We start from the raw sequence: 27,879 nt of genomic DNA, 5'->3' as shown, positions 1-27,879 counted from the left end.
GGAGGGAAAACACCAGCGATGTTCCTGGATGGATGTGAGGGAATCTCAGCTCAGGATGCAATCAGGGTGATCCGTAACGTCCCCTGCAGTTGAATAGCCTTCTAGCAATCACTGTCTAGGCTCACACAGCAAGACTGACCACGGTCCAATAAAGGAACATCCAGCACAGCAAGCAATCAGTGTATTCAGGAGATGGGGAAATAAATAACTGCGGTGATATGGAGTTCTATTTTTCTGCCTGTTTTGGCGCCGAGTCAATTCTGTATCAGGGAATTCCTACAGTGCAGAAGAGGCCATTCGGCCCATTAAGTCTGCACCACCTCTCTGAAGGAGTATCTTACCCAGGCCCCATAACCCCACACATTTCCCATGGCTAATCCATCTGACCTGCACATCTTGGGACACTAAGGGGCAATTTAGCGTGGCCAATCCACCTAACCTGCACATCTTTGGACTGTGGGAGGAAACCAGAGCACCTGGAGGAACTATATTCATCATCATAATGGATTTTTCCCTGTCACTGCTAGAGACTGTGGAAGACTAGAGTTCTTTTGACACATTTTTCAGTAATCGGTCAGCATTCCTATTATAATAATGAGCTGTCATTACCCATAACTAAATACTGGTAAGACTAAAATGATCTTCTGACAGTTAAACCTCAAACACAACTCCGGTGTTTCCCTCTCTCCTTTTTCCTCTAACCAACCACGATCATATTGAATACTGGTGCAGGCTCAAAGGGCTGAATGGCCTACTCCTCCATCTATTTTCTATATTTCTATCTTTTTGCGCCCCCCCCCCCCCACCCCGCGAAAAATGATATTATCTGCCCCTGCCTCTTTCTTAGCTCATTTGCAGATGAAACTTTCAATAACTTTGTGGCTTTCAGACTCAAGTATTCCAATGCTTTGCAGGTCAGCATCCCATTATTTACCCTCAAATTGCAGCCCATCCAAACCTCTGCTACCTGTAACTCATTCCCAATCATACCCTGAGTATCCATCATCCCTTGTCTTGCTTTCCACTGTTAGATCTTGGTCTGCCAACACTTTCAACTTAAAAAAAACATTCTGCATTTAATCCCTTCCTTGTCTCTCTCTATCCTTCTGATTTCAATCCTCTTGAGAACGCTGTATTCCCTGTGATCCTGGCCTTTTGTGCAACCCCTTCCTTCACTTCACCATGGCAACCAGGCCTTCAGCCTGTTAGGCCTCGCACTCTGGAATTCTGTCACTAAATCTCTCCACCTTTTCATCTCCCTCTCATTCTTTAAGACCCTCTTTGAAACCTATCTCTTTTATCAAGCCTTTTGTCACCACTTGATCTCTGTCAATTTATTTTTGATTAAGCCTGCCTTGGCAACATTTTCTGTCAAAAATGCTATACAAGTGCACGTTGTTGATTGTCTTTCCTCTTTTTACTCTCTACCCTCCAGTTCAGCTCAATGGGAAGAGTAGCTGTGGCCACAGTTCAGGAAGCAGTAGCCCAAAAGGCAGTGACAGAGGATGCTGAAAAGCCTGCAGGCCAGGAATTGATGTGGAGATGCCGGCGTTGGACTGTGGTACACACAGTAAGAAGTCTCACAACACCAGGTTAAAGTCCAACAGGTTTATTTGGTAGCAAAATCCATTAGCTTTCGGAGCGCTGCCCCTTCGTCAGGTGAGTCGGAGTTCAGAACTTCCACTCACCTGACGAAGGGGCAGCGCTCCGAAAACTAGTGGATTTTGCAACCAAATAAACCTGTTGGACTTTAACCTGGTGTTGTGAGACTTCTTACGGCCAGGAATTACACAGCAGGGGAAGGGAGAACGATCAGGCTGCATCAGCTTAGGGCTGGCAAATGCCACAAATATACACTTATAAAGTAATGGTCCACCATGCAAATGACATGCTCCAGAAAGAGCCTTTGAGGCATTTTGTGTTAAGAGTCTATTGTTTGTCGTCTTCCCAGTGTTTAAGAAATGCAAATCAAGTTAATTACCATTCTGGCACTTTAACTACAGGATTTAAATTTTACAAATTTACATCATAGGTTTCCAAATTAATCCAGAATTGTTATAGAAATTGTTGAACTTGAAAACTACCAGGACTAAGATTCAATTCAGCAACGGTGAGGGGTCTAACAGGAAATTTTCAGGTCTGCAAGGTTCAGTATTGCGTGAGGCAATGCTTCTACTCACTGAGGGAATTTCCTGCTCTGTTGGCAACCAGGATAAGAAGATCCTGGGCAGCATGGTGGCACAGTGGTTAGCACTGCTGCCTCACAGCGCCAGGGACCCAGGTTCGATTCCTGGCTTGGGTCACTGTCCGTGTGGAGTTTGCACATTCTCCCCGTGTCTGCGTGGGTTTCCTCCGGGTGCTCCGGTTTCCTCCCGCAGTCCAAAGATGTGCGGGTTAGGTTGATTGGCCATGCTAAATTGCCCCTTAGTGTCAGGGTGACTAGCTAGGGTATGGGGTCTTGGGTGGGAATGTGGTTGGTGCAGACTCGATCAAGCATCCCATTATTTCACTATAAGCTAATAAATGTGTTAATCATCCAGACCCTTTAAGTACCCATAACAAAGTCTTCCTTCTGCACTATGATCCTGTGACATTTCACCCAAAGGAAAATAGATAGATAGTGCAATCTCCCTTCCACTTCTCAACAATTATGGGTGGGATTCTCCAGTCTTGTCCATGGTGGGACACGTTGCGAGGGAGAACAGAAAATTTGGTGTTCCAACCAATCACTTTTAGTGGCATTGGAAAATCCCAGCTGCGAATGAGGATGGAGAATTTCAGCCCATAGTTGGAACGCTCTGTTTTCAAGACTTAGTGCAGTGGTGGGTGGTTCTGGCGGCGCCTGTCCCACTGCCCACTGCCCAGAATGGTGAGATCCCACTGCCCAGAATGTTGGGATCCCACTGCCCAAAATATTGGGATCCCACTGCCCAGGATGGTGGGATCTCCCGTCAGATTCTGCATTTGACACCTCATTAATAATGCGCAGGTGAAAGCTCCCCTCGGAATCACCTGGTGAGTCTGGAGCTGATTCGTCCGCCTGGCGTCAGCTGGTGGCTTCGAAGATCCTAGCGCCATATTTAAACATCAGCCTGGCACACTCTTAACACTTTCACAGCCCACCAGTCTCCACCAGACTGTGCAGGATGTCAGCAACCCAGCAGGAAAAGGCTAACAGCCTCAAGAAGAAGCTAACATCAACTTTCACCGCCAGAGCCCTCAAGACTCTTATTTGGGCAATCTGGGGCTACTGGTATGTGGTCAACCCACCTCTCCTGCCTGGGGGAGGCCATTGTCCAGAGATCCAGGGCCGTTGTGCACAGGTGTCACATTCTCTTGTGAGCTGAGGAGCGCCTTGTGCATACCATTCTTTAACAATCGGGTTTGACGCTGACATCATTTCCTGCTGGATTGACACAGGATTGGAAGGTCTGACAGGACACTGGCAGGAAGCTGTTTTAATGAACACTTGAGATGGAATTCACACCATCAGCCAGCATAAAGACCAACTCGCCATCAAGCTGCCATTGGGAGATTTGCAACATAATTTTATGCTGGAGGGTTTCCCACCGTTTGGCTCTCGCTAGATTCTCTGGTCTGGCTCACCACCAAAGCCACCGCGGGTGTGACGGGAGAATTCTGTCTATACTAGGTTTTCCTGGGAAATGCCCAGCTTCACCACCCGGGAATGTCCCCACCTTCCTAAGCATTCTTTCCCAGGGATGGAAGTGCTGGCACTGCAGGCTATTTGATATATTTGTCTTTCCAACAAATGACACAAATTTCAAAACAAATTTAAAGATTGTGAATTGGATAAAAGAAATTCATAAAGGTTTTTGATGTACAACAGGTTGAAGTCTCACATGATCTAATTGTACTTGCATTTATGTAGCTTGTAGTGACTAAAAGTCCAGATGGGCTTTACACATTACGGCCTGGATTTTCACTGAGTCGGGATGACTCGGGAGCCCTTCACAAAACGGCAGATAGATCCCAATTCCAGGATTTCTGACCCTATTCCCGGGCTGTCTGATTTTCAGGAGTGCTTTTGGAGAGTGCAGGCTGGTTCGTGTCAAAAGCCCGCACCCGGCATTCCTGACCTGGCCGGCTCCATCGTGGAGATGTGAATTAGGAGGACATTCCTAATTTTCATGGAATCAGGCCAGGTTTTAAAACAGTCGTGGTTCTATAAGAACATAAGAACATAAGAAATAGGAGCAGGAGTAGGCCATCTAGCCCCTCGAGCCTGCCCCGCCATTCAATAAGATCATGGCTGATCTGACGTGGATCAGTACCACTTACCCGCCTGATCCCCATAACCCTTAATTCCCTTACCGATCAGGAATCCATCCATCCGCGCTTTAAACATATTCAGCGAGGTAGCCTCCACCACCTCAGTGGGCAGAGAATTCCAGAGATTCACCACCCTCTGGGAGAAGAAGTTCCTCCTCAACTCTGTCTTAAACCGACCCCCCTTTATTTTGAGACTGTGTCCTCTAGTTTTATCTTCCTTACTAAGTGGAAAGAATCTCTCCGCCTCCACCCTATCCAGCCCCCACATTATCTTATAAGTCTCCATAAGATCCCCCCTCATCCTTCTAAACTCCAACGAGTACAAACCCAATCTCCTCAGCCTCTCCTCATAATCCAAACCCCTCATCTCCGGTATCAACCTGGTGAACCTTCTCTGCACTCCCTCCAATGCCAATATATCCTTCCTCATATAAGGGGACCAATACTGCACACAGTATTCCAGCTGCGGCCTCACCAATGCCCTGTACAGGTGCATCAAGACATCCCTGCTTTTATATTCTATCCCCTTCGCAATATAGGCCAACATCCCATTTGCCTTCTTGATCACCTGTTGTACCTGCAGACTGGGCTTTTGCGTCTCATGCACAAGGACCCCCAGGTCCCTTTGCACGGTAGCATGTTCATCATAGAAATCATAGAAACCCTACAGTGCAGAAGGAGGCCATTCGGCCCATCGAGTCTGCACCGACCACAATCCCACCCAGGCCCTACCCCCACATATTTACCCGCTAATGCCTCTAACCTACACATCCCAGGACTTTAAGGGGCAATTTTTAACCTGGCCAATCAACCTAACCCGCACATCTTTGGACTGTGGGAGGAAACCGGAGCACCCGGAGGAAACCCACACAGACACGAGAAGAATGTGCAAACTCCACACAGACAGTGACCCGAGCCGGGAATCGAACCTGGGACCCTGGAGCTGTGAAGCAGCAGTGCTAACCACTGTGCTACCGTGCCGCCATGTTTTAATTTGTTTCCATTGAGATAATAATCCCATTTGTTATTATTTCCTCCAAAGTGTATAACCTCGCATTTCTCAACGTTATACTCCATTTGCCATATCCTCGCCCACTCACTCAGCCTGTCCAAATCTCTCTGCAGATCTTCTCCGTCCTCCACACGATTCACTTTTCCACTTATCTTTGTGTCATCTGCAAACTTCGTTACCCTACACTCCGTCCCCTCCTCTAGATCATCTATATAAATGGTAAACAGTTGCCCGAGTACCGATCCCTGCGGCACGCCACTAGTTACCTTCCTCCAACCGGAAAAACACCCATTTATTCCGACTCTTTGCTTCCTGTCGGATAGCCAGTCCCCAATCCACTTTAACACACTACCCCCAACTCCGTGTGCCCTAATCTTCTTCAGCAGCCTTTTATGGGGCACCTTATCAAACGCCTTTTGGAAATCCAAAAACACCGCATCCACCGGTTCTCCTCCATCAACCGCCCTAGTCACATCTTCATAAAAATCCAACATGTTCGTCAAGCACGACTTTCCCCTCATGAATCCATGCTGCGTCTGATTGATCGAACCATTTCTATCCAGATGCCCTGCTATCTCCTCTTTAATAATGGATTCCAGCATTTTCCCTACTACAGACGTTAAGCTGACCGGCCTATAGTTACCCGCCTTTTGTCTCCTTCCTTTTTTAAACAGCGGCGTAACATTAGCCGTTTTCCAATCAACCGGCACTACCCCAGAATGCAACGAGTTTTGATAAATAATCACTAACGCATCCACTATTACCTCTGACATTTCTTTCAATACCCTGGGATGCATTCCATCCGGACCCGGGGACTTGTCCACCTTCAGTCCCATTAGTCTACCCAGCACTGCCTCTCTGGTAACATTAATTGTATTAAGTATTTCTCCTGCTGCCAACACTCTATCGTTAATATTTGGCAAACTATTTGTGTCCTCCACCGTGAAGACCGACACAAAAAACTTATTTAAAGACTCAGCCATATCCTCATTTCCCACTATTAACTCCCCCCTCTCGTCCTCCAAGGGTCCAACATTCACTCTAGCCACTCTATTCCTTTTTATATATTTATAAAAACTTTTACTATCATTTTTTATATTAATTGCTAGCCTAGCTTCATAGTCTATCCTTCCTTTCTTTATGGCTTTCTTAGTCTCTCTTTGTTGTTTCTTAAATTTTTCCCAATCACTTGTTTCTCCACTATTTTTGGCCACTCTGTACGCAGCTGTTTTTATTTTAATACTCTCCTTTATTTCCTTCGTTATCCACGGCTGGTTCTCCCTTTTCTTACAATCCTTGTTTTTTGCTGGAATATATTTTTGCTGAGAACTGAAAAGGATCTCCTTAAAAATCCTCCACTGTTCCTCAGCTATCCTACCTGCCAGCCTGCTCTCCCAGTCTACCTTAGCCAATTCATCCCTCATCCTATCATATTTCCCTCTGTTCAAACAGAGGACACTGGTTTGGGACCAAACTTTCTCCTCTTCCATCTGAATCAGAAATTCGACCATATTGTGGTCACTAGACCCAAGAGGGTCCTTCACAATAAGATCCTTAATTCTACCTACCTCGTTACACAATACCAGATCCAAAATAGCTTGATCCCTCGTCGGTTCCGTAACATGCTGTTCAAGGAAACTATCCCGACAGCATTCTAAGAACTCTTCCTCCATTCCACCCTTACCGACTTGAGTCTGCCAGTCAATGTGCATGTTGAAGTTGAAGTTCTGAGAAGTTGTGAACCCTAGTTTTCATGAGGGGGCTTTTTGAAAGGTAAGTTCAAAAGGTCCTGCCCATGCCAAGCTCTGTGCTTCCACACAAGCCACATGGCACCTCCTGTTCCATATACCAAACTATGGCACTTCATGCCCAGTGACACACAATACAGTGTATGGGACTAATGACCCGAATACTGTGTTTAAAAAAACTTTTAAAATGTAATTTATACTTTTTGGTTATGTTGAAAATATGTTGTTTCACTATAAGCTAATAAATGTGTTAATCATCCAGACCCTTTAAGTACCGATAACAAATAGTGGGTCAGGGAACCCAAGAGGGTCGGTACTGCATGTTTCAAAAAAAAACTTCATTCATAACTTTCTACTGTGTTGAAAAAAGTCATTTCACTGCAAACATTGATCTTTGCTGTAGTTTCACTGAGCGTCTGAGCTATCAATTGAACAATGTTTTCTCTGGGATTCAGGTAATTCAACAAGCTCAATGGTTGTCTGGGCTGTCAGCCAAGCATACATAATGAAGCTTGTCTGAGAACCCAGACAACCATTACACTTGTTGAAACATCAGCATCCCGGAGAAAACACCGGCTCTGAATCATAGAACCATGGAATCCCTACAGTGCAGAAGGAGGCCATCCAGCCCATTGAGTCTGCACCAACTCTCCAAAAGAACATCCCACCCAGGCCCTCCCCTCCGCCCTACCCCGTAACCCCACACATTTACCATGGCTATTCCACTTAACCTACACATCTTTGGATTGTGGGAGGAAACGGGAACACCTGGAGGAAACCGATGCAGACATGGGGAGAACTTGTAAACTCCACAATCACCCACGGCCAGAATTGATCTCGGGTCCCTGGCACTGTGAGACAGCAGGTTTACCACTGCACCAGCATGCTGCCCTGCTGCCATTTTCGCAATATTTACTTACACAATGTTAAGTGGTTTCAAGTGCATTATTCCATAAGCAAAAATAACATAAATTCTGTGCTGAAAATATCCCACATAATGGTGAGGTAAGTGACCAATCTGAGTGGTATTGATTCAGGAATTTGTTGCTCAGGAGACTGGGAGAACTCCACATCCTTCCCAAAATAGTGCGGTGATACCTCAGATCCACACCTCAGTGCAGGCAGACAAGGCTGAGGTCTAATTCTCATGGAGTCTGGGAGAATTTTAAATATCAGTCATTTTATCATTGATAAGGTTGGTACAGATATAAACTGCAGGGCACTTGGAAGTGTATGGGTTGTCAGAACTCTTTTAAATCAGGTAGCTGAAACTAGAAACTAAATGTAATTTATTGAAATATATTGGTTGATGGTCAAATACTGACATTAATTTGATTAATAAGATGGTAAAAGTAGAATAATTAATTTGAGTTTATGCTTCACTTTATTATCCTGTTTAAGACAAAATATCTTGAATCTGCAGCTATAGTCTTCAAGTCTGCAGTTATTTTGCATTCTTAATGTATCATGTATTAGTTTCATGAGTTCAGGTTCTAAACCAATGAGGATTTCCAGTTTATGAAGAGTTGTTTAAAAACATCCATTCTTATGATTTGTTTGATTGTACACATCTTTGTTACTTTTTATAATGAATGGGACACTGGGGTCTCCAGCAGTTACTCAAGTCCTGATGCACAGTCCTCACAGCTTCATCATGGGCCCATGACATAACATCTCCGTATCATAACATAACATGCAGCACGTACGGTGACATGAATTAAACGTGTAATGGTGAATGAAGTGTGCAGTAGTCTGATATTGTGTTTTTCTATCTATTATTTTTAATGCATTGATTTGTTCATGCAAGAACTTATACTGATTTTTTAAAATTTACTTGACTTTGCTGCCAGAATTTTCTGAGATTTCCTTTGTCCATGTGACCCAGGTTTTAACTCTGGTTCATAGAGGGGAGTTGGATTGAGGATGAGTCTTTGCCTTGAGATGATTGGAAACTGAGGGTGGAAGTCTCTCACCTGGGACTAAGTTTCCTGGCAGAAGTGGTGACGGGGAAACTTTCCTTCTGCAGAGGCTGATGGGAAATCACACCATATCCTCCAGTCCCAACCTCATTAATTACATATATATGGGAGATCAGCGCGGCATTCCTTGGAAGGGCAGGATTGATTGTCCTGCTGCCAATCTGGTTGCCATATTGAAAAGGTGCCCAACATCACTGACTCACCATTGAAGGAAGAAGATGGACCTCCTTGAGAAAGAAGATGGATCTCCAGGAACACAGAGGCTGGAAGATGGACCTCTTCAATCTGACTCAATCTGGAAGATCCACCTGGAGATGCTCCTCAGACCCACTGCTATGGTGTTCCAGGGTCGCTGGTGGCCTCCATCCCGAACACCGGAGGCAGCCCCAAGAATTCTTCACACAATTCCTGCATTCCACATTATTCCAGACATGTTCTGGGTTGGTGTGTTTTCCCACTGCTGTCAGAAAGTCAGGTGTGGGGGAAGATTCTGTATCCCATTAGCGGGATGCAAGTTAGTTTCACGCAAGCCACCAGTGGGTTTCCTGATCCGCCATGACAGGCACCAGCGGGAGATCCTGTGGGAAATTCATGCCGATGGAAAACTGATTTCTCGGCCTCCCACCCAATTCCCCTCATTCCCACTCCAGCCATCCTCCCCCCAGCCCCACCCCATCCTCCATTGAACCAGAATTCTGCTTTGAATTTTTTTGTTCCTTACAGTACAAATCTGACACCCGTAAAAGCTCTTTCATTTCACCAAAACCAAATATTGAGGTGAGAATTCAAAACAAGTTGGCTTTGCGTCTGCTATTACTTTATTAATAATGTCAAGATCCCGTATGCTTTTTGTGTAGTTTTCCTAACTTTCCCATCCACCTTCTAGGTTTGTGTATGTGCACCTGCTTTTGAAATTGGACTATTTCATTCATTTTGCCTCTTCTCATTCATTCCACAAAAATGCATTTGCTCTCTGCGTTAAATTTCATCTACCCATTCCAACAGCCTCTCCATAATCTCCCGTTACTCTTCTCGTTGTTGACGGTATTTCCAAATCTGTTGCCAGCTGCAAACTTTGAAATTCTGCCCAGAATACCCAAGTCTTGGTACTTGCCTCCTCACCCTGCCCCTGAGAGTGGAAGGCAATGCAAACCACACTGACTAACACTGCCCAGATAAATCGTTTAGGATGAAGCATCAGCAGACAGAGAGCCAGGACCTGCCTTCAGGCAGAGCACACGTGAATGCACTGAATGAATGGATACCAAAGTCTATGTCACTAGTGTCAGAAAGAGCAGTCATCCTAATAACAATCCCCGGGGATCACCACTTCTCTGCAGTCTGAAAAACAGCTGTTCACCACTCTTTTTGACCCTTCGCCAATTTTGTCTCCGTTTTGCCATTGTCACTTTAATCCATGGCCTTTAATCTTTCATTTGTGGACGGCACGGTGGCACAGTGGTTAGCACTGCTGCCTCACAGCACCTGGGACCTGTGTTCAATTCTGGCTCTGGGTCACTGTCTGTGTGGAGTTTGCATATTCTCCCCGTGTCTGCTTGGGTTTCCTCCGGTGCTCCGGTTTCCTCCTGCAGTCCAAAGATGTGCAGGTTAGGTGGATTGGCCATGCTAAATTGACCCTAGTGTCAGGGGATTAGCAGGGTAAATATGTGGGGTTACGGGAATAGGGGCTGGGTGGGATTGCTGTCAGTGCAGACTCGATGGGCTGAATGGCTTCCTTCTGCACTGTAGGGACATTTTCTTCCTTTGGACTCATGGTGAACAATCACTGAAACAACTATATGATGACATCAACAAGTTCCATCCCACCATCAGACTCACCATGGACTACTCTCCGGAATCGGTTGCATTCTTGGACACACGCATCTCCATCAGGGACAGTCACCTCAGCACCTCACTATACCGCAAGCCCACGGATAACCTCACGATGCTCCACTTCTCCAGCTTCCACCCTAAACACGTTAAAGAAGCCATCCCCTACGGACAAGCCCTCCGTATACACAGGATCTGCTCGGATGAGGAGGATCGCAACAGACACCTCCAGACGCTGAAAGGTGCCCTCATAAGAACAGGATATGGCGCTCGACTCATCGATCAACAGTTCCAACGCGCCACAGTGAAAAACCGCACCGACCTCCTCAGAAGACAAACACGGGACACGGTGGACAGAGTACCCTTGGTCGTCCAGTACTTCCCCGGAGCGGAGAAGCTACGGCATCTCCTCCGGAGCCTTCAACATGTCATTGATGAAGACTAACATCTCGCCAAGGCCATCCCCACACTCCCACTTCTTGCCTTCAAACAACCGCACAACCTCAAACAGATCATTGTCCGCGGCAAACTACCCAGCCTTCAGGAGAACAGTGACCACGACACCACACAACCCTGCCACAGCAACCGCTGCAAGACGTGCCGGATCATCGACACCGATGCCATCATCTCACATGAGAACACCATCCACCAGGTACACGGTACATACTCTTGCAACTCGGCCAACGTTGTCTACCTGATACGCTGCAGGAAAGGATGTCCCGAGGCATGGTACATTGGGGAAACCATGCAGACGCTGCGACAATGGATGAATGAACATCGCTCGACAATCACCAGGCAAGCCTGTTCTCTTCCTGTTGAGGAGCACTTCAGCGGTCACGGGCATTCGGCCTCTGATATTCGGGTAAGCGTTCTCCAAGGCGGCCTTCACGACACACAATGGCGCAGAGTCGTTGAGCAGAAACTGATAGCCAAGTTCCGCACACATGAGGATGGCCTCAACCGGGATATTGGGTTCATGTCACACGATCTGTAATCCCCACAGCTTGCCTGGACTTGCAGAGTCTCACTGGCTGTCCTGTCTGGAGACAATACACATCTCTTTAACCTGTCTTAATGCTCTCTCCACTCACATTGTTTGTACCTTTAAGACTTGATTAGCTGTAAGTATTCGCATTCCAACCATTATTCTGTAAACTGAGTTTGCGTCTTTATATGCCCTGTTTGTGAACAGAATTCCCACTCACCTGAAGAAGGAGCTTAAGGCTCCGAAAGCTTGTGGCTTTTGCTACCAAATAAACCTGTTGGACTTTAACCTGGTGTTGTTAAACTTCTTACTGTGTTTACCCCAGTCCAACGCCGGCATCTCCACATCATAACTTTCTGCTCCCCAGACCTAGAATACCTGACGCTAAAATGCCGCCTCCACTACCTTTCATGGGAGTTCACCTCCGTTATCCTGATGGCAGTTTACATCCCACCCCATGCGGACGTGAAGATCGCGCTGGACGAAATATACACCATTACGAATAGTCTTGAGACGAAACATCCCGAGGCCTTGTTCATCGTGGCCGGGGACTTCAATCAGGCCAAGCTCAAGGGCGTACTACCAAATTACCACCAACACGTCTCCTGCTCCACCAGAGGCCCAAACATCCTTGACCACTGCTACACAAATATCAAACATTCCTACCGCTCTATCGCCCACCCACACTTTGGCAAATCAGACCACAAGGCTGTGCTCCTGCTCCCGGCTTACAAGCAAAAACTGAAGCGGGAGAATCCATCAAAGAGAGTCATGCAATGTTGGTCTGAGGAATCAGATGATCTCCTACGGGGCTGCTTGGAGTCAATGGACTGGTCAGTATTTTAAAACTCTGTGACCAGCCTAAACGAGTACGCCACTACAGTAACTGACTTCATTAGTAAGTGTGTAGAAGACTGTGTGCCAAAGAAGCAAATCCATGTGTTCCCCAACCGGAAACCACGGATGAACAGGGATATCCATTGCTTGCTGAAGTCCAGGTCTCAGGCGTTCAAGTCAGGCGACACTGATCTATACAAGAAAGCCAGTTACAATCTAAGAAGATCCATCAAAAATGCCAAAAGACAATACCGGACCAAGCTAGAATCCCAGGCTAGCCACACTGACCCCGTCGACTATGGCAAGGTCTGCAAGACATAACAGGCTACAAGATGAAGGCGTGTAAAATTGCCGGCTCCAACACACCCCTCCCTGATGAGCTCAATGCATTCTATGCCCATTTTGAGCAAAAGGTCAGCAAGAGCATGCCCTCCACCCTGGAAGCCCTGGATGAACCTGTATCTGGGGTCACCACTGCAGATGTCAGAGCAACTTTCTTAAAGGTCAACCCACGGAAAGTGACTGGCCCGGATGGAGTACCCGGACATGCACTCAGATCCTGCGCGGATCAGCTGGTGGAGGTATTCACAGACATCTTCAACCTCTCTTTACAACAATCTAAGGTCCCTATCTGCTTCAAGAAGACAACCATCATCCCGGTACCTAAGAAGAACCAAGCAGCGTGCCTCAATGACTATCGACCGGTGGCTCTGACATCCATCATTATGAAGTGCTTCGAAATGTTAGTCATGGCACAAATCAATTCCATCCTCCCGGACTACCTGGATCCCCTATAGTTCATCTATCACCGCAACAGGTCCACAGAGACACCATTTCCCTGGCCCTAGAGCCAACCCTGGAACACCTAGGTAACAAGGATACCTATGTCAGACTCCTATTTATTGACTGCAGCTCAGCCTCCAACACTATTATTCCCACGAAACTCATCTCCAAACTCTGTGGCCTGGGCCTCAGCACCTCCCTCTGCGACTGGATCCTGAGCTTCCTAACACACAGACCACAATCAGTAAGGATAGGCAGCAACACCTCTTCCACGATCATCCTCAACACTGGTGCCCCACAAGGCTGTGTTCTCAGCCCCCTACTGTACTCCTTATACACCTATAACTGTGCAGCCAAATTCCCCTCGAATTCGATTTTCAAGTTTGCTGACGATACCACCGTAGTGGGTCGGATCTCAAACAACGATGAGACAGCGTACAGGAATGAGATAGAGAATCTGGTGAACTGGTGAGGCAACAATAATCTCTCCCTTAATGTCAACAAAACGAAGGAGATTGTCATCAACTTCAGGACGCGTAATGGAAAACATACCCCTTTCTACATCAATGGGGGCGAAGTAGAAAGGGTCGAGAGCTTCAAGTTTTTAGGTGTCCAAATCACCAACAACCTGTCCTGGTCTCCCCATGTCAACACTATAGTTAAGAAAGCCCACCAACGCCTCTGCTTCCTCAGAAGACTAAGGAAATTTGGCATGTCAGCTACGACTCTGACCAACCTTTACAAATGCACCATAGAAAGCATTCTTTCTGGTTGTGTCACAGCTTGGTATGGCTCCTGCTCTGCCCAAGATCGCAAGGAACTACAAAAGGTCGTGAATGTAGCCCAATCCATCACACAAACCAGCCTCCCATCCACTGACTCTGTCTACACTTCCTGCTGCCTTGGCAAAGCAGCCAACATAATTAAGGACCCCACGCACCCCAGACATTCTCTCTTCCACCTTATTCCTTTGGGGAAAAGATACAAAGGTTTGAGGTCATGTACCGTCCGACTCAAGAACAGCTTCTTCCCTGCTGCTGTAAGACTTTTGAATGGACTTACCTTGCATTAAGTTGATCTTCCTCTACACCCTAGCTACGACTATAACACTATATTCTACACTCTCTCATTTCCTTCTCTATGAACGGTATGCTTTGTCTGTATAGTGCGCAAGAAACAAAACTTTTTACTGTATGTTCATACATGTGACAATAATAAATCAATTCAAATCAAAAAACCATGCCTTCTAAATTTTCATCCAAATTATTAATATAAATGACAAATAACAGTGGACCCAGCACCGATCCCTGAGGCACACTGCTGGTCACAGGCCCCCAGTTTGAAAAACAACCCTCTGTTTTCATCAAGCCAATTTTGTATCCATTTGGTTATCTCACCCTGGATCCTGTGAGGTTTAACCTTATGCAACAACCTACCATGTGGTACCTTGTCAAAGGCCTTGCTAAAGTCCATGTAGACAACATCAACTGCACTGTCCTCATCTACCTTCTTGGTTACCTCTTCAAAAAACTCAATCAAATTTTTGAGACATGATTTTGTACTCAAAGCCATGCTGTCCCTAATCAGTCCTTGCGTCTCTAAATGCCTGTCGATCCTACCTCTCAGAATACCTTCCAACAACTTACCAACTACAGATGTGAGACTCACCGGCCGGTAGTTCCCACACTTTTCCCTGCAGCCCTTCTTAGACCATAAGACATAGGAGCAGAATTAGTCCACTTGGCCCATCGTGTCTGCTCCGCCATTCAATCATAGCTGATAGTTTTCTCATCCCCATTCTCCTGCCTTTTCCCCATAACCCCTGATTCCCTTATTAATCAAGAACCTATCTATCTCTGTCTTAAAGACACTCAATGACCTGGCCTCCACAGCCTTCTGTGGCAAAGAGTTCCACAGATTCACCACTCTCTGGCTGAAGAAATTCCTCCTCATCTCTGTTTTAAAAGATCGTCCCTTTAGCCTGAGGTTGTACCCTCTGATTCTAGTTTTTCCTACGAGTGGAAACATTGTCTCCACGTCTACTCTATCCAGGCCTCGAAGTACCCTGTAAGTTTCAATAAGATCCCCCCTCATCCTTCTGAACTCCAACGAGTACAGACCCAGAGTCCGCAACCATTCCTCATACTACATGCTCTTCATTCCAGGGATCATTCTTGTGAACCTCCTCTGGGCTCTTTCCAAAGCCAGCACATCTTTCCTTAGATATGGGGCCCAAAACTGCTCACAATTATCCAAATGGGGTCTGACCAGAGCCTTGTACAGCCTCAGAAGTACATCCCCGCTCTTGTATTCTAGCCCTCTCGACATGAATGCTAACATTGCATTTGCCTTCCTAACTGTTGATTGAACCTGCACATCAACCTTAAGAGAATCTTGAACAATGACTCCTAAGTCTCTTTGTGTCTCTGATTTCCTCAACATTTTCCCATTTAGAAAATAGTTTATGCCTCCATTCCTCCTTCCAAAGTGCATAACTTCACACTTTTCCACATTGTAATCCATTTGCCAATTCTTTGCCCACTCTCCTAACCTGTCCAAGTCCTTCTGCAGCCCCCCTGCTTCCTCAGTACTACCTGTCCCTCTACATATCTTTGTATCATCTGCAAACTCAGCAGCAGTGCCTTCAGTTCCTTCCTCCAAATCCTTAATGTATATTGTGAAAGGTTGTGGTCCCAGCACTGACCGCTGAGGCACACCACTAGTCACCGCTTTTCTTAAACAAAGGCACAACATTTACCACCCTCCAATCTTCAGGCATCTCACCTGTGACTATCGATGATTCAAATATCTCTGCTAGGGGACCCACAATTTCCTCCCTAGCCTCCCACAGTGTCCTGGGATGCACTTCATCAGGTCCCAGGGATTTATCTACCTTGATGTGCTATAAGACTTCCAGCACCACCACCTCTGTAATATGTACACTCCTCAAGACATCACTATTTATTTCCCCAATTCCCTAACATCCATGCCTTTCTCAACAGTGAATACTGATGAAAAATATTCATTTAGGATCTCACCCATCTCTTGTGGATCCACACATAGATGACCTTGTTGACCCTTAAGAGGCCCTATTCTCTCCCTAGTTACTCTTTTGCCCTTTATGTATTTGTAGAAGCTCTTTGGATTCTCCTTTGCCTTATCTGCCAAAACAATCTCATGTACCCTTTTTGCCCTCCTGATTTCTCTCTTAACTCTACTCCTACACCCTCTGTACTCTTCAAGGGATCCACTTAATCCCAGCTGCCTATGCATGTCATGTGCCTCTTTCTTCTTCTTGACCAGGGCCTCAATATCCTGAGTCATCCAGGGTTCCCTACTTCTATCAGCCTTGCCCTTCACTCCAAGAGGAATGTGCTTACCCTGAACCCTGGTTAACGCACTTTTGAAAGCCTCCCACTTACCAGACGTCCCTTTGCCTTCCCACAGTCTCCCCCAATTAACTGTTGAAAGTTCCTGCCTGATACCATCAAAATTGGCCTTGCCCCAATTTAGAATTTTAATTTTTGGGCTAGACCTATCATTCTCCATAGCTATCTTAAAACTAATGAAATTGTGGTCACTGGTCCCAAAGTGATCCCTCACTAACACTTCTGTCACCTGCCTTCCTTATTTCCCAAGAGGAGGTCAAGTTTTGCCCCCTCTCTAGTCGGGCCATCCACATACTGAATGAGAAATTCCTCCTGAATACACTCAATAAATTTCTCTCCATCCAACCCTCTAATACTATGGCTGTCCCAGTCAATGTTGGGAAAGTTAAAATCCCCGACTATTACCACCCTATTTTTCTTTGAGCTATCTGTAATTTCCTTACAGCTTATTACAGCATTTTTCCAGAAGAAATAAATCACATTATTTTATTACTGCATTCTGTGTGTTGAGTTTCATTGCATCAGGCCCTTTTATTTAATCCAGTTATTGATTCATGGCTCAGAATGTATTTTTAGCAAGATAGATACTTTCCATCACGCACAGTCTCCTGGAACACAAGCCCTGTGATGGTTTATAATGTTCAGGCAGGTACAGCAGATGGGAGAGTGGATCAGAAATGATTGTGGTTGTTCTCTCTGTACTTGCTGGAATGGAATAGCAGTTTGTACACTTGTAGGCAAAGTCAGTCATTTTAGAAAGGCAGGATATAGGAGGAGATGGAGCAAATTATATTTTCCCAAAGGTTCAAGACATCCCATACTTAAGACCCTTAGCTGTCAGCAGGAATACAAGGTGAGAGGCTTTACAATAAAGACGTACTTGATTTCAGAATACTTAATAATCTTCGTTCTCAAAGTTTCTCACAGTAACTCCTCACAAGGGAAATCTCGGATAGAAGCTTTTTTTTTTACAGATCTTGTGTGGGAAGGGGAGAGATTTCAAAGCTTTCTGATATATGAAATGTTCCAAGAACTATTTGGAAAGGTACAATAGTTATATATTTGCTCATCTAGAGTATGATACACATTCATAGAATCATAAAATCATAGAATATCTATAGTGCAGAAGGAGACCATTTGGCACACCGAGTCTGCACCAATTCTCCGACAAAGCATCCCATGCAGACCCACCTCCTGTGCTATCCCCATAACCCCGCACTAATCCCCCTAACCTACACAACTTTGGGCATTAATGGGAAATTTAGCATGGCCAATCCATGAAACCTGCACATCTTTGGACTGTGGGAAGAAACCGGAGCACCAGAGGAAAGCCACGCAGACATGGGAGAATGTGCAAACTCCACACAGACAGTGGCCCGAGCTGGGAATCGAACCTGACCCCCTGACGCTGTGAGGCAGTAGTGCTAACCACTGTGCCACAATGCCACCTCCTGACTTCCACCAAAGGTTCAAGTCAGGAGTGTGACAGAAAACTCTCCACTCTACAGGATGTGGGCAGCTCTGGCATTCCAGGAGCTCGACACCATCCAGCAAAAAGCAGCCTGCTTAATTGGCAACCCCCATCCACCACCTTTAAACAGTCACTCCACCACCAAAGCACAGTGACAGAAGTGTGTATCATGTACCAGTGGACTGCAACAGTTCTAAAAGGTGGCTCACCGCCACCACCTTCTCAAAAGCAATTAGGGATGGGTATCAAATGCTGACCTTACTTATATCCTTGAAAGAATTTTTTTTAAATGTTGTTTGATCATAAGTTTCTTACTCTACTTCAACACAATCACTAACTACTAGATAATAATGTAAGTTCAATGTGTAAAAAATACTTTTATCTTGGTCTGTACAAGATTGCGAGGAAAAATGGCAGCTCAGTTTTAATTGAATCAGATGTTAATTTTTTTTCATTTATTCATGGGACATGGACATTGTGGCTGGCCAGCATTAGTTGCCCTTGAGAATGTGGTGTCACAAAATCTGCAGTGATATTGTTAATATTAACAAATTGATACACTTTCTAGTGCAACAATTGGATGGTTAACTTCATTATTGTTTAGGCTTGTTAATATATTTCAGTCTTGTTATCTTGGAATGATGACATTGGTATTTTGAACCTTTATAAGAATCACAATTTTACGAGCCCAGATCAAATTGTCACTTTTCTAGGTTCTAAACATAAAAGACAAACTCGACTTAATGGTGAGCCTGATTCAACATTCTTGGACCAAGTGTGAACCATATTCAGCAAAAGATATTTGAACATACGGGGAATTGGTATGCAGTTTGCCCTTTGGGGCATAAAACAAGCACTATGTGTATCTCTAAGCCCAATATCCTGCACCTGTACCTAATCTGTTCCAGCAGAATGATCATTACCATATAGATCTCCAATATTTTGAGTCTGTAGGAAATCAGCATTGGGATAAATTGAAGTATGCAAAGAAAAGTAATGTACCTGTTTCAGGATCCTTCTGCAAAATTTGTCATAGTGCAAATCTGACTTATTTTTCCAGTTATTAATTAAACAGTGGGTCTTAAAAGTAACTCTGGAGGCAGCTGAAGAAATTGTAAGGAAAGTTGTTTTATGTCCCTTCTGACTGATACGCATTCCCCTGCACCTGATTATTCCATGTATTGGGCATTGTGGTATAAAAGCAGGGAGAGTATCTTCCACTACACTCTGAAAATGCTCAGTCTTTGTTGTGTTCCCATATGCCCACTCGTGAAAACAATCTTCCTACCACTGTTAATAGTAATGGACTAACCGTAAGATCCCAAGTTTCACTCATGCCTCCACTGACTGCTTCTCTCTTACTGTCACTCTCCAGTCACCATGTTGTGCTGCTACTGGCCCTAATTCTGCTGCAAATACTGGACCCAATGCCCACCTTACCCCCTTCCTCAATCATTCTGAACTCAAGCCTCCAGTTTCCCTCTCTATTCTGCCCAGCCTTGCATACTCACACTATCACCATTTTCCTGGTCTTCTCCTTAATTGCCCCCTATTTGCCTCCTTTCTATCCCCAATTCACCTTCTTCCAGACCCTTTTCTCTATTCCCAGTACCCAATCTCTTCTCTGTGCCTGCCATACCAATCGCTTGGTCTCTCTTCCATTGCCCTAACAATCCAAATATCGCTGTGTGTGACCACCACATCCCCACTCCCCGCCCCATAAATCAATCTCTCTCTCACTCTGCACCTCGCCACTCCTTGCACATGTTTTTATGTGCAAAAAAACATTTTTGAAGCCTGCATAAAGGAGGCAGATTAAAGACAAAATTGTCCCTTTTTTAGGAAATCAGTTTGATAGAAATGTGTTAGTGGTTGGTGGCGGCACAGAATCTAATGAGTATTGGAGGCTGGGCTGCATTTTGTGTCAAAAAACAGACTATGATCATAAAATGATTGAGAATTCATGAGTAGCTGTCCATCAGGTGCTTGGAGTGGGATGCACAGTTTAGACAAACATACACATTTGGTGGTGCAGTGGTTAACACTGCTGCCTCACTGGTTAGCACTGCTGCCTCACAATGCTATGGACTCGGGATTGATTCCATCCTTGGGTCACTGTCTGTGTGGTGTTTGCATGTTCTGTCCGTGTCTGCGTGGGTCTCCTCCAGGTGCTCCAGTTTCCTCCCACAGTCCAAAGATGTGCAGAATAGGTGGATTGGCCATGCTGAATTGTATCTTGGTGTCCCACTATGTGTAGGTTAGGGGAAATTAGCGGGGTTGCAGGGATGGGGTGGACCTGGTTGGAATGTTTTGTTGGAGAGTTAGTGCAGACTTGATGGGCCGAATGGCCGCCTCCTGCACTGCATTGTAGGGATTTTATGATATAAAATATGGGTAGAAGTCGGCCATTCGGCCCCTTGAACCTGATCTGTCATTCAGTAAGACCATGGCTGATCTGTTTTTGTAATGTTCCACTTTCCCCATCTATCCCTGATAACCTTAGAATTTTGTTAGGCAAAGGAATCAATCTATTTCTAAAATATTCAGTGACTCCGTTTCTGCTGCCTTCTGAGGCAGAGTTCCAAAGTCGCACAACCCACTGAGAGAAAACATTATCATCTCTGTCCTATAAGGGTGACCCCTAATTTTAAGACCGTGTCTCCTGATTCTGGACTCACCCACAAGAGGAAACATCCTTTTGATGTGTACCTTTTCAGTGGAAAGATGTAATTAGTGGAGTATCGCAGGGATCAGTTCTTGGCCTGCAATTATTCACTGTTTACATTAATGGCCTGGAACAGAATGTAATGTTTCCTAATTTGCCGATGATTCGTTCGTTTCATGTTGTGATGAGGATATTGTGATTCTGCCATGGGATATAGATGGATTGGGTGACTGGGTGAAAACCTGGCAAATGGAGTTTAATGTGGGGAAGTGTGAGATCATGCAATTAGGTAGGAAGAATCAAAACGCAGACTATAATCTAAATGGAGAGAGACTGCAGGTGAGTGAAATACAGAGGGATCTAGGTGTTCTAGTGCATGAATCACAAAAAGGTAACAGGTAGGTCCAACAAGTAGCTAAGAAGACAAATGGCATTTTGGCCTTTATTGCAAAGGGGTTGGAGTTTAAAAATAGGGAGGGTGCAGGGTGTTGGTGAGGCCTCACCTGGAATACTGCGTATAGTTTTGGTCCACTTACTTAAAAAATGATATGGTAACATTGGAGGCAGTGTAAAAGAGATTCACCAGGCTAATTCTTGGGATGAGGATTGTCCTATCAAGAGAGTCTAAATAGTCTGAGTCTGTATTCCTTGGAGTTTAGAGTGAGACGTGACCTTATCCAAACATATAAGATCCTGAGGGAGTTTCCTTGGGTAGATGGTGCGATGTTTCACTAGTGGGAGAGTCTTGAACAAGAGGACGTAGAAATTGCTTCTCACGGAGCGTAGTGAATCTCTGGAATTCTTTGCCCCAAAGCGTGGTAGAGGCTGGATCATTAGAAGTATTCCAAGTGGAAGTGGATAAATATTTGATAGATTGAGGATTAGAGGGCAATGGGGAAGTGGCACAGAAAAGGAGTTGAGGCCAGCATAGATCAGCCATGATCGTATTGAAGGGCCTGGTGGCTTACTCCTGCTTCTGTTTCTTGTGTGAACCTTGTCAATACTGTTCAGGATCTTCCATACTTCAACCATTTCACCCCTCACTTTTCTAAACTCTAGTGGAAACAAGCCCAGCCTTTCCAACCTATCCTTGTAAACAATTAAGTTGACGTCCTGTTTCGTTTCTGAATTTCAATGTGTTGATCTCGGGAAGCGCTTAATTCGAGAATTAAAATGTTATATCCAGATTGTGCACAACATTAGCAAAAGCCAAGACAAAGGTTGCATTCCTTCAATGTTTCTGCGAGGAACCACTAAAATCCAAACTTGTGTTGTAATTGGCTCGCCTCAAGAAAATATGGAAGAAAATAAAGAAGTTTCCTTTCAAATAAGAATAAAGGAAATTAATAGTTATTTTAACAACTAAAGTTTCAGGTGAATTTGAGAAGCAATCAAGCATACGGGAAGTTATAATCTGTTCAGTTCAATGAAAAGCACCAAGCCCCTTCCTTATCCTTGGAAGCACTGATAAATTAAGGCTGTGTGTCCTTGAATCTTACCAGCTGCCAGACCTTTGAGAAGTACATATTTTTCCAATATAGTCACTAGAGCAAGATTATCCTCTTCAGCCTTTCCCTGGCACATGGGATAATACCTGTCTGTTGTTTTGACATGTCTCAGGAGATGCTATTTACATATCTACCTGTATCTGGACAATTGCTTCGTAAGATCAATGCACTGAACATCTATCCAGCAGGCATTTGCAACATTCCAGGATTTTTCATCAACTGTGAGAAGATTTGCCTCGAGTGTTTGCAGGCCATGACAATTGTTGATATCTTTTACAGCATTGGAAAGAGTTTCATGTCCCAGATTTGTTTTCTTTCCTTTCCAGCTTCGTGCCCTGCTTTGAGGGGATATCCTGGTTTCAGTAGATGTATACTCTTTGCTCTCAGTTCGGTCGTGATACATTTTATAAGGTTGCACAAGTAGGACCCAGTACAATAATGGTCTCTCAAATTGCCTTTGTCCTAACTGGTCAGGTTCTGTAGCTTAGTCATTCCTTTCCTCCTCAGCTGACCCCTTTGAGAGACACGTTGCTTTTAGGCTTGGGAATGTATCCCTTAAATCATTGGACTCAGTAATCCACGAGAATCTAACTGATACAGATAATGGCTGAATTTCATGGCAGGATTCTAGGCACAACATCTGATAGCCTTCAACTGTAGCAGTAAATTACCCATTCTTTGGTTACTACTGCTCCTGAAAAGCAATTAAGTCAAAGGCTGCTTTGTCAATTGCGTATTCCTATACATTTCCTGTCATCCCAGGGACCTCAAAGGATGAGGGTGGAAGGGATGAAAATATTTCTGTCAATCTGTATTAACCTTGGAAACTGCAGTTGTTAACATCAAGAAGTTGAGTGCATCCTGTTAAATTCACCACATCACAACAGGAGAGACCTTTTCCCAGTCGGAAAATGGTTAGATTCTCCGAACAGATTCCGCATCTGGTTGGAGCTCTTAATTGTTGAAATGGGATGTTTTCCAGAACAAGATCTCAAACTGAGGTCATTGATATACAAGTGACTTCATTCTGTCTGTTGACATTTCAAGTGGATTCTACAGTGATTTGTATAGTGAAAACAAACATGGACTGAACATGGTTCAAGGTGGCATCGTACTACTGACTGCCACCTTCGGACTGCAATTAGGATCGGTAAACAAATGCCGAACTTTCTTCTGACACCCAGTGTCACCCGCAGAAGAAAGCTTTGAGAATGAATTAAGGAAGAGCAGTGGAATGCAATGCTCCTGCAATGCTGCCCTGATTTTGACCTCGCCTGTTTGAAGGAATGGCGATATATGTCCAGTTCATGGGAAGTTGGGTGACTTGGAAGTGATAGTGTTACCCTTGTCCTCCCAAGTGATGGATGCCATAGATTTGGAACAGATGTTATGAGTGTAAGTTTTTTCTTCTGAGTTTAAAAGAAAGAATGACCTAGTTCGGTAAAAGTAGGTCGTTTCCTCTTCTTCCATCCTTTGCAGACAGAGTTTGTGCTCCCATATTCTTGTCTGTCTAGCGTTACAACATATTTGTATTTTGGCAACAAACTCCTTTGTTATCTGACAAACTGGGGCAGCACGGTAGCACAGTGGTTAGCATTGCTGCCTCACAGCGCCAGCGACTGAGGTTCGATTCCCGGCTTGGGTCACTGCCTGCATGGGTTTCCTCTGGTTGTTCCGGTTTCCTCCCACAGTCTGAAAGACGTGCAGGTTAGGTGCATTGGCTGTGCTAAATTCTCCCTCCGTATATCCGAACGGGCACCGGAGTGTGGCATCTAGGGGGTTTTCACAGTAACTTCATTGCAGTGTTCATGTAAGCTTACTTGTGACACTGTTAAATAACTTTGAAACTTTAAACACTCCTCACTAAGGAACCCACAGCCCAAAATGAGTTTGTCACGGGGCTTATAGCCCTGAAGTGTCTGAGAAAACTCAGTAGAGTGATAAATAGAGCAATGTATGCTATTCTTGTGTAATCACCATGGAGACTGACGCAGGAACTCTGAGGAAATGGATATTGAATCACACAAAATTCTACTCTCTGTCCTTTCCCCATGAACTTTTCTGAAGCATTCTTTGTTGTTCGGGGATCCAGATAACTCCTGATTTCTTTTGGAATTGTCTATAGTACTTACCATCTCATAGAGATCTCACTTCACATCTTTGAATATCTGTCCACACGTTTAGGTTTGATGCAAGCTGATGTCATTGAAGTGAGCTCCTTGCTGTTGACTCAATTCCATATGAAATTGAGAGCAACCACCAGTGGTTGAAGCCACCACATCATAACGACACAAAATAATAGTGCTGCCTGCTTCAAATCAGAGATACATTGAAGTACAGGAAATGTCCTAAGCAATAACCAAACAAATTACGGTAAAATTCACATAATGGTGAAGTATTTTAATGACCAATGGCATTTCCTATAACACCAAAAACTTGAAGCTGATTGCTGTGCGGTATCCACAGTAGAAAAGGCAGTGAGATACCAGAGTACAATGTTTGCAGTTCAGAGGAAGGAGGATTTGGCTCTGCTGTTAGTTTAGTGAGTAAGTATATAGTGCTCACCAGAAAGGTACCTGTTGACTCCAGGTTTCAGCTGAATTAGCTGCTCTCAAGCTAGAACAATTGTCGTGATGCTGTGAATGGCCTCATTGGTGCTCCAGTTGGTCATTGACTTGTATTATTAGAAAGTGTATGCATGGAGAGTGGGTGAAGGCAGAAATTGATGCGGAATGAGATGGGTAATCTGTCTGGACTTGTACGTGACAATTGGGCCCAAGTAACAAATCTCCAGCAGAGAGGAAGAAAATGTGAAAGCTTAAAAAAATTAAAATTCAGAAGCTGCAGCATCGATTCTGACAAATTGCTATTAAGAAGTGCACCTCGTGGGAAAAAGGTTATTTGCTGGGAATAAGTTCTCCTTTCAGTGTTTATATCATATCAGATGGGAAATATCTTTTTGCAACAGAAAATAGATTGAATGTTGAACCTCATTTAGAAATTTAGCTCAGCGGTATCCTTTGCCTAAAATGAAATATCAATCACTTCTTTCAAATGGCACCATGTTTAAGCAAGTGTTTTACAAACCTTATCTGTATTCATTAATGAAGGCATTCGACAAGAGCATAAGCCCATTAAATCATGCTGCTTTGTGTCACCCTATTGTGTCAAAAATGGTACCTAGTTCTTCCAATCTTCTCATCTGCCAGAGCAGAAAGGAAGTTCATGATACACAAACCTTCAGGAAGATAGCCAACCATTAAGTTGATTGAGGCATCTCATCTTGCTCTTTCCTTATTTTCTTTGCAGAATAACGAAATGTCGGAGCTACAAAGAATACGGATGAAAGATGAGATTCGAGAGTACAAGTTTCGTGAGACACGGCTGCTGCAGGATTACACTGAGCTGGAAGAGGAGAACATCACTCTGCAAAAGCTCGTCTCGACCCTCAAGCAAAATCAGGTATTTGCGGGTGATGGTGGATTCGATAGGTCCTGCCAGTGACCTGAGTAAGCACAATAATAGTGAGCAGAATTAAAAACAGCTGCATTTCGGCTTCTCTTCTGAGTTTCTTGGGGATATTTTCCATTGGATAGTCAAGTATTATTCCCGGTTTATTTGTCTTATTTCAAAAGAACTTTTTGCCGGTTTACTGTGTAAGTTATTAGTTATTGTGAAGTCAGCAGGCCAAAGGTAGCCAAGCCTTGCAAAGACACTGCACGGACCCCAGTTCATATAAAATCTCTGAACGACCTGACTGTAGGTACAGTTTTATAAAAGAGTACAATTTATTTATCCCTAATGCACTATTCACAGCATCTGTTTTGTGTATTCAACAGGATAAGGGTTCGAGTACAAAAATAATCCAAACTTCAATTCAGCAAAAGTTATGACAGAAAGTACAGATTTTTTACAAGTTGGCTTATCCACTTAATATATTTGTGATGCAGAGCAAAATATAACTTCAACATTTAAACTAATTATTTGGCAGTATGGGATTGAGTGTGACACTCTGCAGACTGGAGTGTGTAAAGGATTGAAACCGATCTCATTCATTAAGTATGTAAGCTTTCAATTCTTCTAATATTTACAATCTTCTGGTGGCTAAACAGTAACTTTCTGGGGCAACATAGGGAAAGTCCTCCTCTTCCTCCAATGATTAACATGTGGCGAGTGCTTGCCACTGAACAAACTGAGAGAATCTTAGCCCAGTTCCGCACCCATCCTTTGATAGTTTGTTCCCATGGCAGCATCCACAAGTCCAGTAAGTTATTCCGGCATATTTTATATATCAAACATAGTGGTAATATCGCATCAATACATGTTTAAATATTCATTATGAATAAAAGATATTCAGGAACCAAAATAAGGTTACTTGTGAAAGATGAATCTCTCCTTTATACCCACACCCAACTGAAAAAACTGTTGTAAGTAAACAAGACTTTCCACAACTGGGGATTTAAGCGCAGGAATCCTAACCATACAATATAGTGCAGAGGATTCCATGGTGGGTAGTGACAACTGTCAGATATTCTGGATACCCAAATGTTGGAATTACACTTAGAATGTCAGCAATTTCCTTGGAATAGGAATGAAGGACAAGTTCTGTTCAAATAAGAATGGATCAGTATGAAGCTTTATACAACAACAAAATGAGAGGAAATTCAACTGAGAAAAGAAACTGCAATCCGATAATGCCTGTGCAAGATTTGTAAACGTGATGGTGGATAATAGGAGAACCCATGTTTGTAAAACAAGATGCAGGTGATTATAGAGCACTCCAATATTAAATAATTCAGGCTGATGCATGAAAGGCTGAGTCAGGGCAAGATTAGATTTCATAAATAGGACCAATATTTCCTCTAAACTGTGTGAGTGCATGGCCACATTGCAGTTGAGAATGGGAACACCAGGCCATGCACAAACAACGTTTCCTTGAAGATGTGTGCATATGTTACAGTCTTAAAGGACCTCTGCAGTACAACAGGCACTGAGGAAATATTGAATAGGTCTCAGTGACATTCACCTTCTATAGAATTATTAATATAACCCTTAATCTGCTGGATGAAAAGACATTTTGCACAGTTCGCACAATGGATGGTGTGAGATGGACATTTAGGGTTAGTATTTTTGTTTTGTGCTAAAAATTGTTTGGTGCGGATAGCTTCCACTCAGATATCTTACACCTAACTGTGTGCTCAAAAATGACTTTTAAAAGTGGTTAAAATAGTCTAGCCCGGAATTCTATCTTAACAGTGGCACAGGAAAAATGAAGGAAATCTAACAGTATCTGGCTTACCCACTCCTACTCCCAAAAATCCTGCCGCCTGGTCACTGAGCGACACTGACTGAGAATGGAATGAGGTTCATTGTTCAACT

The 27,879-nt window shown here is 44.2% G+C and overlaps 1 protein-coding gene across 2 annotated transcripts in view; it reads left to right on the top strand.

Annotated features, from left to right (window-relative positions):
* LOC144498659 (protein bicaudal D homolog 1-like) overlaps nucleotides 1–27,879 on the top strand; it is a 247,428-nt gene that overhangs the window by 150,163 nt on the left and 69,386 nt on the right. For both annotated transcript variants that reach the window (XM_078220111.1, XM_078220112.1), the window contains exon 3: nucleotides 25,810–25,962. In XM_078220111.1, the coding sequence (XP_078076237.1) occupies nucleotides 25,810–25,962 (153 nt within the window). The remainder of the gene's footprint in view (nucleotides 1–25,809; nucleotides 25,963–27,879) is intronic.

The sequence above is a fragment of the Mustelus asterias genome, chromosome 9 (assembly GCF_964213995.1).
Source record: "Mustelus asterias chromosome 9, sMusAst1.hap1.1, whole genome shotgun sequence".
NCBI classification, from domain to species: domain Eukaryota; kingdom Metazoa; phylum Chordata; class Chondrichthyes; order Carcharhiniformes; family Triakidae; genus Mustelus; species Mustelus asterias.
The sequence above is the reverse complement of the archived record's forward strand: the minus strand, read 5'-3'. Positions and strand labels throughout refer to the sequence as shown.